The following is a 14,987-nucleotide window of genomic DNA, read 5'->3' as shown; positions in this document are numbered from 1 at the left end:
GCAGGGAAAAACAAATGCAAACAGAAAAAAAAACTTGAGACATCAAAAGGACCTGCTAAGTTCTTCACAGGAACTGTCAGGGTTAGTAATATTGACGGTTGAGATGGGCAGGTAATTCAGATCATGTTTTGGTTTTAAAAAAATGAGAATATGTTACAGCATATCCTCAAGAAATATGAACATTGCAGTGATGATCAAGGCATGATGATATGAAAGGAGCTGGCTGTATCCAGCGTGATTTAAGCATGTGATTATGGTAGTTCTTTTGGTTCTGATATGATAGATCTTTTGGAAAGGGCAGAGGCAAGAGAATTTTCTGCGCGTGACAATGGAAGGAAAATTAAGGATATTTTTTATGGTAGTTGCACTGCACTTTCGATGATAGTTCGGCAGTATGAAAGATGCCAAGTGATATTGAACTGCTTCAGACATGAACGTCAGGCATCAAGCCTAACATTTTCAAGCAGGTGCCCATGCACGTTTCAAACAATCTAGCGCAGATTATAGCATTACTAAGAGGTCTTTTAGGTACTATTGCAGTTAAACCTCAATATAACAAAGTCGGTAAAATCGGCAATTTGCATCGTTATGTTGAAATTTCGTTGTATTGAAAGTCAACCTTTTACAGTATAGTCACCATCGATTTTCCTTGCATTGAAATAGGCTGCAGAATTTTCCGACTAATCGGGCAATAAAAAAAGCAAATTTGAATGAGTTAACAACAGGGTGTCTACCAACCGGGAAAACCGGGAATTCTCAGGGATTTTCAGTAGTCTGAAAAAACTCAGGGAAAACTCAGGGAATTTGTGCCTCTATCAGGGAAAATTAGGTGTAATTTTATTGAAAGGGTCGAAAGTCGCGGTAATGTTGGCTCGAGTAACAGACAGGAATCGTAATGAATCGTCTTTGATGACCTGTCGTCGGCTGGAGGTGCTACCAGTGTAGAGTCAACGACCGACTTTCCGGATTCCCGATAATTTGGACGACTTCGCGGTACCACCACGTGCTGCATAGAGTCAATTTGTATCAGAACGTCTGAAATTTCGGACGCAAGAACTCTTCGCCGCCCGATTTTCCGGATGTTTCACCATGACCACAGGTCCGAAACGGCATAAACGCCACCACTGCTGCCATTTTGTTTACCTCACTGCCTCAAATCGGCGCTGTCGCACGCAGATCCGCTGGCAGCCATAGCCACCACTGCGGCAACGCTAGGACTAGCTGCTTCGACGTTCGCTATGAAGCTTCTTGCCATTGGGTGCCGTGTTTTTTATTGAAAGAATTCACTGCTGTCAGCAATGGCATGGACTCCGCCTTTGCGATCTTCGCGATTGGCATAGAAGCTTGGAAAGCACGGTGCGTTGCATAATGGTCAGATCCCGAAAGTCAGCTTCGCCTCCGTACAGATATGTTACTTGGTGAGGCATACGCAAAAGTATTGCAGTGAAGCATAACAAGCGTGGGAAGGGGCTGTTGCCACGGGACACACTATGTATTCCTTAATTATACACGCGTGCACCCGGTATTTCCTGTCAGAGCACGAGCACCGATATGCCTAATATGTGTACCGATAGGCCTTCAGGGCGTTTTCGAATGTGCCTGTGGCGGTTTTAGCCCTTAAGGGCAGTAAATGACATGCATTTATTTTTTTTCCAATGGGCCAATTTTTCTGACGTTTTCGCGGCCCCTAAGGAGTTCAAAAACTCGAACGTGGACTGTGAAACTGACCAAGAAGATGCTTCAAATGGTCCGTGGGGCGAACGAGGGGCGGAAGGAGTACAAGAACAGAAAGGACCAACGCACTGAGGCATGAACGGGAAAGGAAGCGTGCTGCCGCCATTTTGAAGGAGCTTGAGCTCAAAAAACAAAGTGTTGGCTGATGCCGAGATGCAAGTGCCCCTCATCCAAGCCAAACTAAACTCTTAAAATAGGTAAAACACAACACTGAGACGTCGTGCGCAGGCTGAGAGCATGTCAGAACAGTTGAGGTTGACTTACGAGCTGTTGAGAGAGAATCTCAATTGTGACAAAGTTCGGGCCTCATACCACTGAGCTTGCGATCAGTTGATGCAAATAGCCCATATTCGAAAATATTTGCTTTTGTATGCATCTCCTTTTTTATTCGTATTTGAAAATGTCCAACTCGATTTGCAATTTTTTTCAAAGAGATTTTATTTGCTGTGCATTTTACTGACTTCTCCCTTCTATTCTCTTTTTGGGTAACATAAACACTACTCCTTAGTATTCAAATTGAATTAAGTCGTTTTTTAAAATTTTTTATTTCATATGCTTACTAGAGAGTGACAGCACCGGGCGATATGGTTTCAGCTTGGCTTGACAAAAAACATAGTTCTGCATCACTCAGGGAATTTTGCAAAGGCACTCAGGGAAAACCTGGAAAACTCAGGGAATTTGCAAATGTTAACTTGGTAGACACCCTGAACAATTAATTTTGATAAATTTGGGAGTCGGCGACAAATGGTACGATTTCATGCCACATACGTCAGCGATATCTTTACATCGGCCATACGAATGAAGCGAAGCCAGCCACGCTTTCGTGTGCACTCTGCCCCCGTGGCTGATAGCGCGGCCCGCACTCATATGTTGCTATCAGGAAAAGCGCCAGCAGTGGGGAGCGAATGCTTCGTCTGCCTCTCTTTCCAATGGGTCACCAAAGCTTGAAATTACGCAACCTCCAGTACTAAACGCGTGGGAAGACAGCTTACATAGTGCAACACCATCTCAGCAAGCCCACTCTTTGAACATGCCGCAGATTACTTCTGATGCAAGATGTGAGGCTGTATCTGCTCAGCGCTTAAAGCAGTGTGTTCAGCCATGCTTTGCGCAGCCACGACCGCGAAGACAAGAGACGTGTGCCAGAAATCTAGATGTGCGCCAGCTTACCCCCCACTCTGCCCCCACCCCTTGCGCACACTTGATCGCGTTACCAGAAACTCGCTCCCCTCCCTCTCTTTCTCTTTGCTCGCCGAGGAAGGCATCACTTGTGAAGCCACCATCCTTCTTGTCTCACCTTAGCACACTTTCACTCACACCTAAAGCACACAGTGGGCAGGGCCGTGATAGGATCTTATCGCACTTGGAGTTTATACGGAAGGAACATGATGCGGCTCCACTTCCGTGGTCGCTCTTGTTGCACTGCACACTGTTTGAGAGGCGCGTTTGCAAGCAGCCACTTGTCATTCAATAATTTGACCATCTGCATCCATCCGTAGAAGTTTCCATTTATTGCCCTGGCATTCCCTTGCGGTGGCAGTAAAATTTTATTATATTGAAACCGCATGCAAACACACCTCGTTATATTGAGATTCTAAATATGTGCTGTTCTATGGGCAAGAGGTTATGAAAACTTAAATACTTTGTTATATCGAGAATTTTTGTTATATTGAAGTTCATTACACCAAGGTTTAACTGTATATACTTAGGTACTGTCCTAAGTACTCTGTAAAAGCTCCTAATAAGAAAACTATACAATTACCAGACCTACAGCTATGCCAGGATTGCGTCAATACCAGTTATACACCACTCATTTATCTATAATCAATTTCGCTTAAGTCAAATTGCATTGCAGTTGACTTTTGAGAACTTAACCATTTGTTAGTGCCAATTACCTTTATCGGTAATCTGTATTAGGGTGAATTAGTAGGCAGTTGCTGCTCGCAAGAATTGCTGGCCTTAAGATTGAGCTGTCATCCTTGGAAGCTAATCACTTTGGAAAAAAGAAAGCCATAAACATCTGCTTGGCTTGAATAGTTCTAATGAACCAACATTCTTGTTGTCACCGTGTTCATAAAGTGCAGCGTCATGTCAAAGGTTATGCTCTACGTTTAACACAATGCTGTTGTGGAGTGACAACTTCAGCAGTCGCCAGGAAATATTTTCTCCGCAGATATTCTTTGTTTTTGTGTTTAAAGACAGTTGCAACATGTTTTTTTGTGTGTGTGCGTTACTAATGGAGAAAACGTTTCGACAAGTTTTGATGTTATGCTTACATGACCTTGTTTACACCATTCCAATTTTCCTACATTGTCAACAGCTTTGCCTTGACTATTTCAAGTCCTCGGGTGGTAAGGGTTACCTTTTTCTTTTGTGTGGGCTTTCTTTCTTTCATGGTTTCCGTCATCCTAGTTCGACTCTGCGATTCCACTTTTGCACGACCGGCGAGTGTTTCGACAACTTGCCTGCTCCAATGCTCACAGGGACTCCTACAGGGGGGTAAGGTCGCTCAACAGAGCAGCAATACCATGTTCTGTGTAAGCTTCGAGCCATGCCATGTATGCCTTGTTCATTGTGAGCATTGTCACTTCGTGCTCTTTTGGAGTGTCGTGACCCAATTCAGAGGCTTTTTTGTGTGTTGTCGTTTCGCTGAAGAATGCGCTCTCTCCACTGGGATGTGTAGCAGCAAAATGTTGTCGTTTGACATACTGGGTGTTCATATTTACTTGTGTCTGTATGCTTCAGTGCAAAGCATTGCTGTTACAACTTCTCTTATACTTTATTTCTTGTGTTGGTCTGCTGTTTCATTATATTTTCTTGTATTTCTTTCTTAGTTTTGTTTCAGATATGATTTCTTTGTTGTTTACTTTGAAAAAAGTATAAGCATAATTTATGAGATGTCTGCCCTTTCCACTACAGCAGTAGGGTACACAACTGTACTAAAGTACTAAAGCTCTCCTGAAGTTATTTTTATACAGAGTGTCTGTCAATCGGGAAAACTGGAATATCTCAGGAATTTTATATAGTCTGAAAATACTCAGGGAAAACTCAGAAAATTTGTGCATCTACAGGGAAAATTAGCTGTAATTTTATTGAAAGAGAATGAAAGTCGCAGTAATGCTCGCTCGAGTAAAAGAGAGGGATCGTAATGAATCGTATTTGACACCGTGTCTTCGGCCGGAGGAGTTGCCAGTGTACAGTGAATGATCGACTTTTCGGACGCCCGATAATTCAGATGGCTTCGCAGCATCAGCACCTGCCCTATATAGTCAAACGTACTATAACAACGTCTGAAATTTCGCACGCAAGAACCCTTCGCCGTCTGATCTTCCAAACTTTTTGCTGTGACTGCAGGTCCGAAACGGCATTAATCAAAGCCACCACCGTTGCCGTTCTGATTACCTCGCCGCCTCGAACCGGTGCTCTCGCACGCAGATTCGCTGGCAGCCGTAGCCACCACCGTGGCAAACGCAAGGCCTAGCTGCTTCGACTTTCGCTATTAAGCTTCTTGCCATTCGGCGCTGTGTTTTTCATTGAAAGAATTTGTCGCTCTCAGCAATGTCACCGACTCCATCTTTGTGGTCCTCGCGTTTGGCTTCGAAGGTTGGAACGCACTACGCATCGCATAATGCCAATTCCCGAAAGTCAGCTTCGCCGCAATACAGAATATTTACGCGGTGAAGCATAACAAGCATGGGAAGCGGCAATTGTCACGGGACAAAGTATGTATTCTTTACTTATACACGCGGCCACCCGCTAGCTCATGTCGCAGTACGACCACCGATATGCCTAATAAGTATACTGGCAGGCCTTTTCAAATGTGCCTGTGGCGATGTGAGCCATTGAGGGCAGTAAAAGACATGCATTCATTTTTTTCGAACTGCCCGATTTTTCGGATGTTTTCGTGGCCCCTAGGGAGTCCAAAAAATCAGATGTTGACTGTACAACTGACCAAGAGGATGCTTCAAATGGTCCATAGTGCGAATGCACGGTGGGAGGAGGATGATAATACAAAGGACGTACGCATTGAGGAATGAATGGGAGAAGAAGCATGCCGCCGCTTCTTTCAAGGAGCTTGAGCTCAAAAAACAAATTGTTGGCTGAAGCCGAGATGCAGGTGTCCCTCATCCAAAGCAAAATGAGCTCTTTAAATTAGTGAAACGTAACGGCGAGCGTTGTGAGCGGGCTGACAGTCCGCCAGGACAGTTGAGGTTGACACACCAACTGTTTAGAGACACTGGTGACAAAGTTCAGGCCTCATACAAACAGTGGCGTAGCTAGGTCGTCTGGCACCTGGGGCCCATAGGTCTTCTGTCACCCCCCCCCCCTCCCCTGATGTAGTCGAGGAAGGCGAGAATATCGACAATTTCCGGGTTTCAGCACCAGTACAGCCGCCTTGGATACCGCGCACGTTCCCCGGGTCCCCCTCTCCTTCGCTTTCTTTCCCAGAGATCGCGAATGCAGCAAATATACACGCTGTTTTTCCTGCGCCAAGTAACACAGGATGCTGCACTGATAATTTGTGATAAGCCCACGTGCACATCTGTCAGACTGTAAGGCTTGGCAGCCAATACAAATGCGACATCGTGGAAGATATGGCTCACGTCACAAGTAACAAAAATATCTTTATAATAAAGTTTTAATTACCAATTTTAGCAGCAATATTGCATTTGTAAAATTGAAGCCCAACATTCATATCTTGCCCAACAACAACTTCACAAAAATCATCGTAGGCACTATGGCACGCAGTATTTTGTCTGTGGGCAGCCTTGAACAAAAACGAAAATTAAATTGTTTGTCAGTGACGCTGATCTCCCCACCCTATTAGAAAACGCTACCTGCCTCCCTGCTGCGCGGGCGCCAATGCTATGACAATTACGAGTTCTCTTCATTCTGATCAATAAAGCCTTGTTTTCATTTGCTGCTATACTAACAAACGTGATTAACCGAGCTGCGGTACCACCGCAAGATTGGGAACAGAATAGAGCACGCTTTGCGTCGATTCTTGGCGTCACCATAAAAAAAGAAAGAAAAGGCCGCGATGAAGCCCGGGCCAGCGAAAGCTTGCACTACTGTTGGTCTGCACTCGCAATGGAGAGGATTAAGGGATCAACGTCACTGGTCCACTATTTCATATTTCTTTCGCTGCTGCCATATACTGGGCGCCGTCCACAGTGACAAAGTACTGTAGGTTGTAGCACCCAAAACGATTTTGCTTAAGAAGTTTTTGTTGAGTTAATAACATGACTTTGAGTCCTCAATTCTCGAATTGAAGTGCTTCCTCTATAAGTACTAATTACGGGATTATTAAGGATATGGTTATTACTTTATCTGCCATATTTTTCGCGCTACCGAGTTCCTAGTAATCACAGAAAGACATAACTTCATAGAATCTCGATCGGGAAATATCCTTACAAAATTCACCTTTTCTTTATAAAATTCTGTGCAGCTGATACAGACACTGTACTTGTAACATGAAGTCACGCAACAACAACAGTTTTCTGAAACTTTCGAGGTTAAGAGGGAAAGCGTGAAACATAACTGCAGGTTTCGCAGCGGCTTCTCGGAGAGAGCGGAAGAGGGGAAGTAAAAGTGAGCCGGACATCGTGGCGGGCCCGCGACTACAGCCTGTCGAGTCATACGCCGCCAAACTCTTCGGCCGAACCGAGTCCGAAGACGATCCATAGAATCCCAGTCGCGACTTTTGACGGCCCCACTTATGCAACGTCACTCTCAACTAACGCTTCGCCGTAAACGCGAGCGCCCGGCGCGCTGGTTGAACGCCCTCTTGCTGCTGTCTTTGTTCGTCTTCGCTGCGCATTCTGAACGGAAGAGGGACCCAAGAGCCCCAACGCCTTACAACGCCTCACTGTATGTTTAGCGACTCCTGCTCCCAGCATGAACGCACAGCGCGAGCGCACCCCACATGAAACGTTCCGCTAAGGCGAGTAGTTTAGTGAGCATTTCGCGAATTAAATTCTTTTAGCCCGCACATTCGTGCAATTCTTTCGTGGGGTGTTGATAGAGCTGCAGCCGACAATTCTGCGGCGCAACGCACCGGGTGTATGAGCTTGGGCTACTGGATAGCGGAGCATTCTTTGCAATTTGCGCCCAGTCAAGCCGGTGGAAAGGGGGTGTCTTCAGGCGTATATGACAACCCCCCACCACTGGCCCCTTGCACCCGGGGCCCACGGCCCTCTGGCCCCCCCTGTTGCTACACCACTGCATACAAATGAGCTTGCTATCAGTTGATAGATATAGCTCATACCCCCTTCAATTACGGCGTCCACATTTGTGGACGCGACCTATTTTTGCCATTTCTGTGCAGTGGCAGAAAGCAATTGAATACAAACATTAAGCTTATTGTAAATTGAAGATTCTCACAACCTAAATTACTTCCATTTTACTTCTGAGTGATATGTATTGCTATAGAGTGCTGCTTTGGGGAAGGCACTGCGGTGTTTTATGTTACATTTGACATGGGGCATGTCAGTAGCAACCTCGAAATATATATATATTTTTTTCTTTCTTGAAATGCTTGAGGCCAATGAATAACTTGTACATGTAATACGAGCGAGGAATTTAATTTTTTTTGATGAAACATAGCATGACTGACTTTACATTATTGAAATATTTAGTAGCTCTGTAGTTATGATGACTCATCATAAAATGCTCAGTCATTTCACCACCTTGATATGCTTTCAGTGGAGTCTCAAGCACCATCTATATTTTACACATGTGTCGAGAGTCGATGATAATTCGTGACTGAAGGGGATATTCGAAAATATTTATGTGTGCATCTTCTTTTTATTCATATTTGAGAATGTTAGACTTGATTTGCAATTTGTTTTACCATTTTTTCAAAGATATATTATTTGCTGTGCATCTTACTAACTCCTCCCTTCCGATTTCTTTTTGAATAGAATAAATGGTAGTACTCCTTACTATTCAAATTGAATTAAGCAGTTTTTTTTTTTTTTTTAGCATGCTTACTGGAGAGTGACAACATCGAGCGACATGGCGTCAGCCTGTCTTGACATAAAACAAAGTTCTGTCACTCAGGGAATTTTGCCAAGACACTCAGGGAAATACTGGAAAACTCGGGGAACTTGCAATGTCAACTTGGTAGACACCCTGTTATAAGTTTGACTGTGCAACTCTTTGTTACTTTTTGAACACTTACCCTGTCTTAACATTTATACCACATATAGCACAAAAACTTATTCAGTTCTAGTACGCAGTAATTTTTCTCAGCACATTCAGCTAACCCATATCACCTTGTGCAGTCTTCCCTAGATCGTTTTTATTATTATTATTATTATTATTATTATTATTATTATTATTATTATTATTATTATTATTATTATTATTATTATTATTATTATTATTATAGTGCAAGCTTCTTGAGGGGAGGACAACAGCCACTGGGAGACCTGCACTTGATTTTAACTAAGTTCATTGCATTTCTACTTACTTTTGGTAAGACGGATATTTCTAAGTTCCCTTTGTCTCAAAGTCAATGGTTGTTGGGAACACCTTATGAAAGGCTGCTGAATTAATGACTGTATGCAGGGCTTCTGTCATAGTCCAACAACATGAATGATTTTGTACTTATCAGGAAATTTCAGCTAGTACTCTCAGATATGGAACCTCCAGCTTTATTCATCATAAGTTTGTAGCAGCCACGCAGCATTTAGCGTAATCTATTGTTTGTGGGTGATGTATACTTCGTGTGTCCTGTCAGCAATATATTTGTGCCCATCACTTGCTGATTAAATGAAGTGAATGTGCAGCATGTTTGTTGGCAGCGTTTGTATGTTTGTATATTTTGCAGTTATTTCTTTTTCTCCGTAAAAGGATTGCCAAGTAATTACAGACAAAAAAATTTACCGTGTATGAGTTGCTTTTAATAAACAGTAGTACCGGCTGAAAGTATTGACACTTAATTAAAGAGAATGTGTTATGAATATCTGAAATTTTTGTGTGGTGACCAGCGTCTGACGTCCCAAGCGTTCCTTTACCGCTTGACCGCTTTGTATTTCATGCCTTGTGGCATGTTTACCTCTCATCATTTCCACATTCTTTGAGCACGTTGGACTTAGACTCACTGTATAGCATTTCTTTTTTCTGGCAGGTATCTGCTGGGAACTGAGCCACCTGTGATGTCATATTGTGTCAGCTAAACTGCACAATGTCAAATTCCATATCCAACAGGAAGGAGTTTTATAAAAGCTCTGGCAGTCCACTAATGCCTTAAAAAAACTCGTCAGTATTTTCTTAGATGTACAACTTCAAGGTGCAAACATCACTACATGTTGCTGGGCTAGTTAGCCCTACTTTTAGTTCTTAGTTCTTACTTCTTAGTTCATACTAACATGTCTAAAAGGCGGGAAACAATATGAAGGAATAACACTCTTTCATCCCTTGTCATTTCTTCATATTGTTTCATGTCTTTTCTGCCATAACAAGATGCAATGTGTAGAAATGTAATATAAATATGTTACCATTGAATGATCACTTTGAAGGGGCCCTGAAATAGGCTTACACAGCACTCAGTTCACTGCCGAGCGTGTCAGTGAGCAACTGTGTTCCTCCTGTGCATTTACCCATTTCAGTTCTGTTTCTAACCGCTATGCCACCCTATCATCCAAGGCATCTTGGAGCTATGGAAGTGTACAAGAGACTTGCATCAAGGTGTTGCCTCTTACTGCGGTAGCTGTCATGGGCTCTTCCCTCACTCTAAATGATGCAGAAAAATGGTAGTAATGGAAGTCAGTCACCAAGTTCAGTGCGCACGGGCTAGAAATAGTGCAGCAGCTATTGTGCACAACCAAAATCAGCTACCCAAGTTGTTGCACAGGTGTTATGGTGTCTCCGAGTCCACACAGCATGGTTACAAAGACTTGATAAATTCATTACAGGTTAACTGCATTATATATGATGATTAAAAAGGGTTCATTAAGGTGTAACCACTGGAAACACTTCTGCACCAGGTGTCCTGATGGCCATGTCATTATTTCGGTATAGCTGATGAGCAGAAGAAGTCTGGGTATAATGTGTCTGAGTAAGAAGTCTGAGAGCCTTAGGGTATAATGTGAGGCAACCGAGACCAGCAGCTGCAGGTGCCTTGCCATGCTATAAGAGAGGTAGCGCGTTTCCATGTTACGCAGTAACAAACAAGAGGGTGTATGAGGCTGTTACAGTACTGTTTGGAATTGTTGCAGGTTTCTCATCTTCTCCCTGCTGATTCCTTTTGTTCATCGAGAAGGTGCCATTGGACAGCAGGCTCGAGATGCGCTACTCCTGTGCATGGCTCTGTCACAAAAAAATGAAAGCATTGGTCTCTACATTGCAGAGAACTCAAACTTCTGCCCGGTAAGCATGATTAGCTCTTGACTGAAAACTACCTGTTCTAAGGGTAGTGAAGCTGCTCTCACTTATTCAAGGGAAAGCACAAGGGAATTTAAGTGTCTAACTGTGGGAGTATGTATACAGTAGAATATTGCCAAACGGAAATCACTTAAGCAGAACAACATTATGGTTTGTTGGTTTTACATTGATTAAGGCAATGCAGAACATTTCTTATGGTGGGAGGCCACATTCAAAAGTCAGTCTTTTTGCACAAAATTGATTATTTTTTGCCATTTTTCGTTTTATGTATGCCCAAATGTTCAACAACATGTCGCAAGAGAAATTATCTTCCTATCATCATTAGCTTGGAAGTTACAATGAGTTTTCTAAACCGAAACCCGTTGCACTGGTTCCGAAAAGCAGTACTATTTCTTTTATATAAACATCATTTAAAATACTTCTTTTTTTTTTTTCATTTTGTGTTGTCAATGAGCAGCCACATGAACAATAGGAGACTCTAGTGCATATCATTGGTGCCCTAGCTATGAAGCTGGTGGAATTTAGGCCTCTGTGTTGTTTTTTCACATCTTTCACATGGTTTGAAAGATTTGTTCATGTTTTTCTCAAAACAAGATATTGCTCCACCTCATGTTATGCAAGCTTTTATAACTTTTACTGAATAAATATTTTAAAATTAAATTTTGGACACTCATTCCTCGCATAGAGATGTATGGAATAGTTCATTGCACCATAGAGATGTGTTCAATGAACTAGGACAAAAGAAATTGATACAGTAATTTTATATTTACAGCTTATTTTGCAGAGAAATTGGTCCAAATTGGCAGTTTTTTTTTTTTAACTTTGCTTAGTTTTTCAAACATTGCTTCTTTAATATTTATCACATTGCATTTATCTTAATTCATTGCATAGTTCGCACACTTAGCTACATAAATGCCAAAGTATTACTCAATTCAGCACTTCATTAGTTACTTATTGCTGGCATGATTAGCACTTTTACCATTCATGACAAAAATTACCTGCCAAAAATAAAATGAACCATTTTTTGCACTTTAAATAGTTGGTTAAGTTAAAGGAGACATGGTTATTCAGGAATAAAGGTTATTTAAATCCTAGTTACTTATCTGAAAAAAAAAAATCTTTTTGCATGAACTACCACCTTAAGTAGAGCAAAGTTTTTTCCAACTCCAGGTAATAAGCGCTAAAAATATTACCGAAAATGAAAATGATCGGCCAATCTCGCTGGCATTGTGACAGACATAACTAGAGAGTATTAGCATGCCCGGTATTCTGGTAAGCGCAAGTGAACTGGTCATTTTATTAGCAGAGGCACAAAAGTGAATGTCCTGCATGCTGCAGCCATCTGGTACAGCCGTCAACCAGACACAGAGCTAATATTGCTGTAACCAATTGCATTGTACTTTGCTGCTGGTGTAAATTTTCACCAGCGGCATAGTCGTGTTGCTGCCAAAAAAGGTTTATACCAGCAGCAAAGCAAAATACACTTGGTTATTGCGATATTAGCTGTGTTGGTCTGGTTGAGCTATGCGTCAATAGGTGGCTGCACCATGCAGGACGTTCATGTTTGCACCTACGCTCATACGGTAAAACGCCCAGTTCGCTTGCGTTTACCAGAATACTGGGCACACTAAACTCTCTACTGGTTGTGCCTTTCCTTTTCAGGTTTTCTCCCCAGTTCTCTACGTTTTCGGCAAGGCGGCTTTTGCTGGCTTTTGTTGTTGTCGTTGTTAGTGTGGCTCTACAATGGTCATGGTTTGCTGCGGTTTCTTTTTGTTGGTAATGTCGGTGAGCTGTGAGTTCGCTTAGCGTTTGAAAAGGTGGCACAGAAACATTTGTACAATGCACTCACGCTGGAGGCAAAGACAAAGCTTATCGATGAGTTAGAGAGCGAAGACCAAGCTTATCGATGAATTAGAGAGTGGTAATTTCACTAAAACAGTTATTTTACTAGATTACTCTTGTGACTATTGTTTTTCTTGGTGCGTTTAACTCTAGTCAATGGCTGGATGCAAGTAGAAACTTTGTAAGAAGCTTTGTAATCAGATCTGCTACACCTATTATCGGCTTCTGACAATAAAGTATTCTGTGCACGTTTGAGCTCAATATCCTGGTAAGTAGAATTTCTGGTAGAGAGAACTCTTGCACCTGGTCCGTTGAGGTTTAGTTTAACGAGAGTCCTCTGTTGAGCCACACTGTTCATTCTGCATACATTAAGAAAAACAGTATTTTGTTGTTGTTGTTGTTGTTGTTGTCATCGTCGTCGTCATTGTCCTAGTCGTCACTTACTGCTTGCTTTTTCTTGTATGCTAACCTGTGTAACATGTTCTGCTTATGGTGAAATAAGCTTGATAGGACTCAAAACTGTGCAAAAGCATAGGACAGATCAAGAAGACAAACTACACAACAATGACCTGCAACTAACCATCTATCGTCTTGCTTTGTCACATGCTTTTGCACTGTTTTGACTTCAACATGCACCAGCTAGGCCATGTCAGCGCACTTGTTCATTAATATAAGTAGCTCCATTTACATGTTTGTTGCATCATGTCAGCATTCTGAACAGTGGAAATGAAACTTCGGGTTACAAAATGTTTGTAGCACCGCAGACAGTGAGAAAAGATAGCATTGGAGGTATTGTAAAGCCTTGTAATGCCTTCATATTGATAAACAGAGGTTGAAAGATTTTGCAAGTTGAAAAAATTTTGTAAACTTGTAGGAGTCACGTGTGCCACCGTTATTATTTAAAGTCTTGAAATGGTGTAACTGTATGTAGGCCCTGAATTTCTGTGCTCCTGCATTTGTGACCAGATGTGGTGGTGGTTGCATATGTGAAGAGCTGTACTGGCAACTGCCATGGATGCCACTCTTTTTATGACAACTGTTGCAATCCATGAGAACAGGCATCTTCACTCGTTTGGGTAATGTTTGCCTTTAATGGTGCTTCACTTTTTGGTTTATGAATTCTCTTTATAGGTTTTGGCCACCGGTTTGAGTGGCCTCTACTCAGTGCTACCGCGAAAGCTGACCATAGTTGCGGATGACTGGTACCGCCTCACTCATGAGGACATTCAGGAGTTCCCAGAGCTCACCATGTTCCTCAACTCCCTAGAGTTCTGCAATGCAGTGATTCAGGTACAGCTCCGTCTTTAAGCCATTGTCGTCTTCAATAACACTTGTGACCTTTGGTGAGGGTGTTGGTGCTGGTTCTACTGATGTCAAAACAGGCCTAAGCAATGTGGTGGTGATTTCCTGAATAGATTTTGGGGAGGAAATCCTCTTGCAAACACTTTGATGACACGTTGTGGTAGCTAGTTTGGAAGGAGCGCTATTCATGCGAGGATGTGCTGGTGTCATTTTCACCAGGTTTTGACGCTTTTGTAAACTAAAACTGCAGTGTGAAGAGTGTAACCCTAATTAAAGCCTGTGTTGTAATCTGTGATGAGTGCTTGAGCGGGCAATGGACCAAGGAAAACAAAGCATTTCAGTGTATGTCACGTTTCAATCATTCAGGTTGTACTGGCCCTAAAAAGCTTTTGTAGCACTTTAAAATGCTTTTTCCTTTCTTTTTTCAAAATTGCAACACATTGCTACACAGAAATGAATCTTCTGGCATACTTGGTGGACGTAGTAAAATGGGATTAAAGGCTAATTGCAATGAAATTTTGGAATGTATAGTAAGCTTAGTTTAAGATAATGTAGATATAAATGAGCCTTATGCAAAATTTGACGTTTGAAATCCAAAGAGGAGATTTGCTAAGGAGTGACTTTTGATAATGAAACTGAAAAAAAAAAAAAAAACTGCTATTACCACTTGCCGGAGGTGACGCATGACCTAACGGTGGCTCTTCAGCATGACCTCTACA

General features: G+C 42.3%; 1 protein-coding gene across 5 annotated transcripts in view; it reads left to right on the top strand.

The window, feature by feature from the left end:
* The window catches only part of LOC142579157 (FHF complex subunit HOOK-interacting protein 1B), a 51,452-nt gene that overhangs the window by 8,305 nt on the left and 28,160 nt on the right, over positions 1-14,987 (top strand). For 3 of the 5 annotated variants that reach the window (XM_075689098.1, XM_075689096.1, XM_075689097.1), the window contains exons 5-7: positions 4,147-4,233; positions 10,959-11,109; positions 14,098-14,256. In XM_075689098.1, coding sequence (XP_075545213.1) covers positions 4,147-4,233; positions 10,959-11,109; positions 14,098-14,256 — 397 coding nt within the window. The remainder of the gene's footprint in view (positions 1-4,146; positions 4,234-10,958; positions 11,110-14,097; positions 14,257-14,987) is intronic. The other 2 variants (XM_075689100.1, XM_075689101.1) reach the window with 1 other exon arrangement.

The sequence above is a fragment of the Dermacentor variabilis genome, chromosome 4 (genome assembly GCF_050947875.1).
Source record: "Dermacentor variabilis isolate Ectoservices chromosome 4, ASM5094787v1, whole genome shotgun sequence".
Taxonomy (NCBI): Eukaryota; Metazoa; Arthropoda; class Arachnida; order Ixodida; family Ixodidae; genus Dermacentor; species Dermacentor variabilis.
This window is presented reverse-complemented; position numbering and strand designations above follow the sequence as displayed.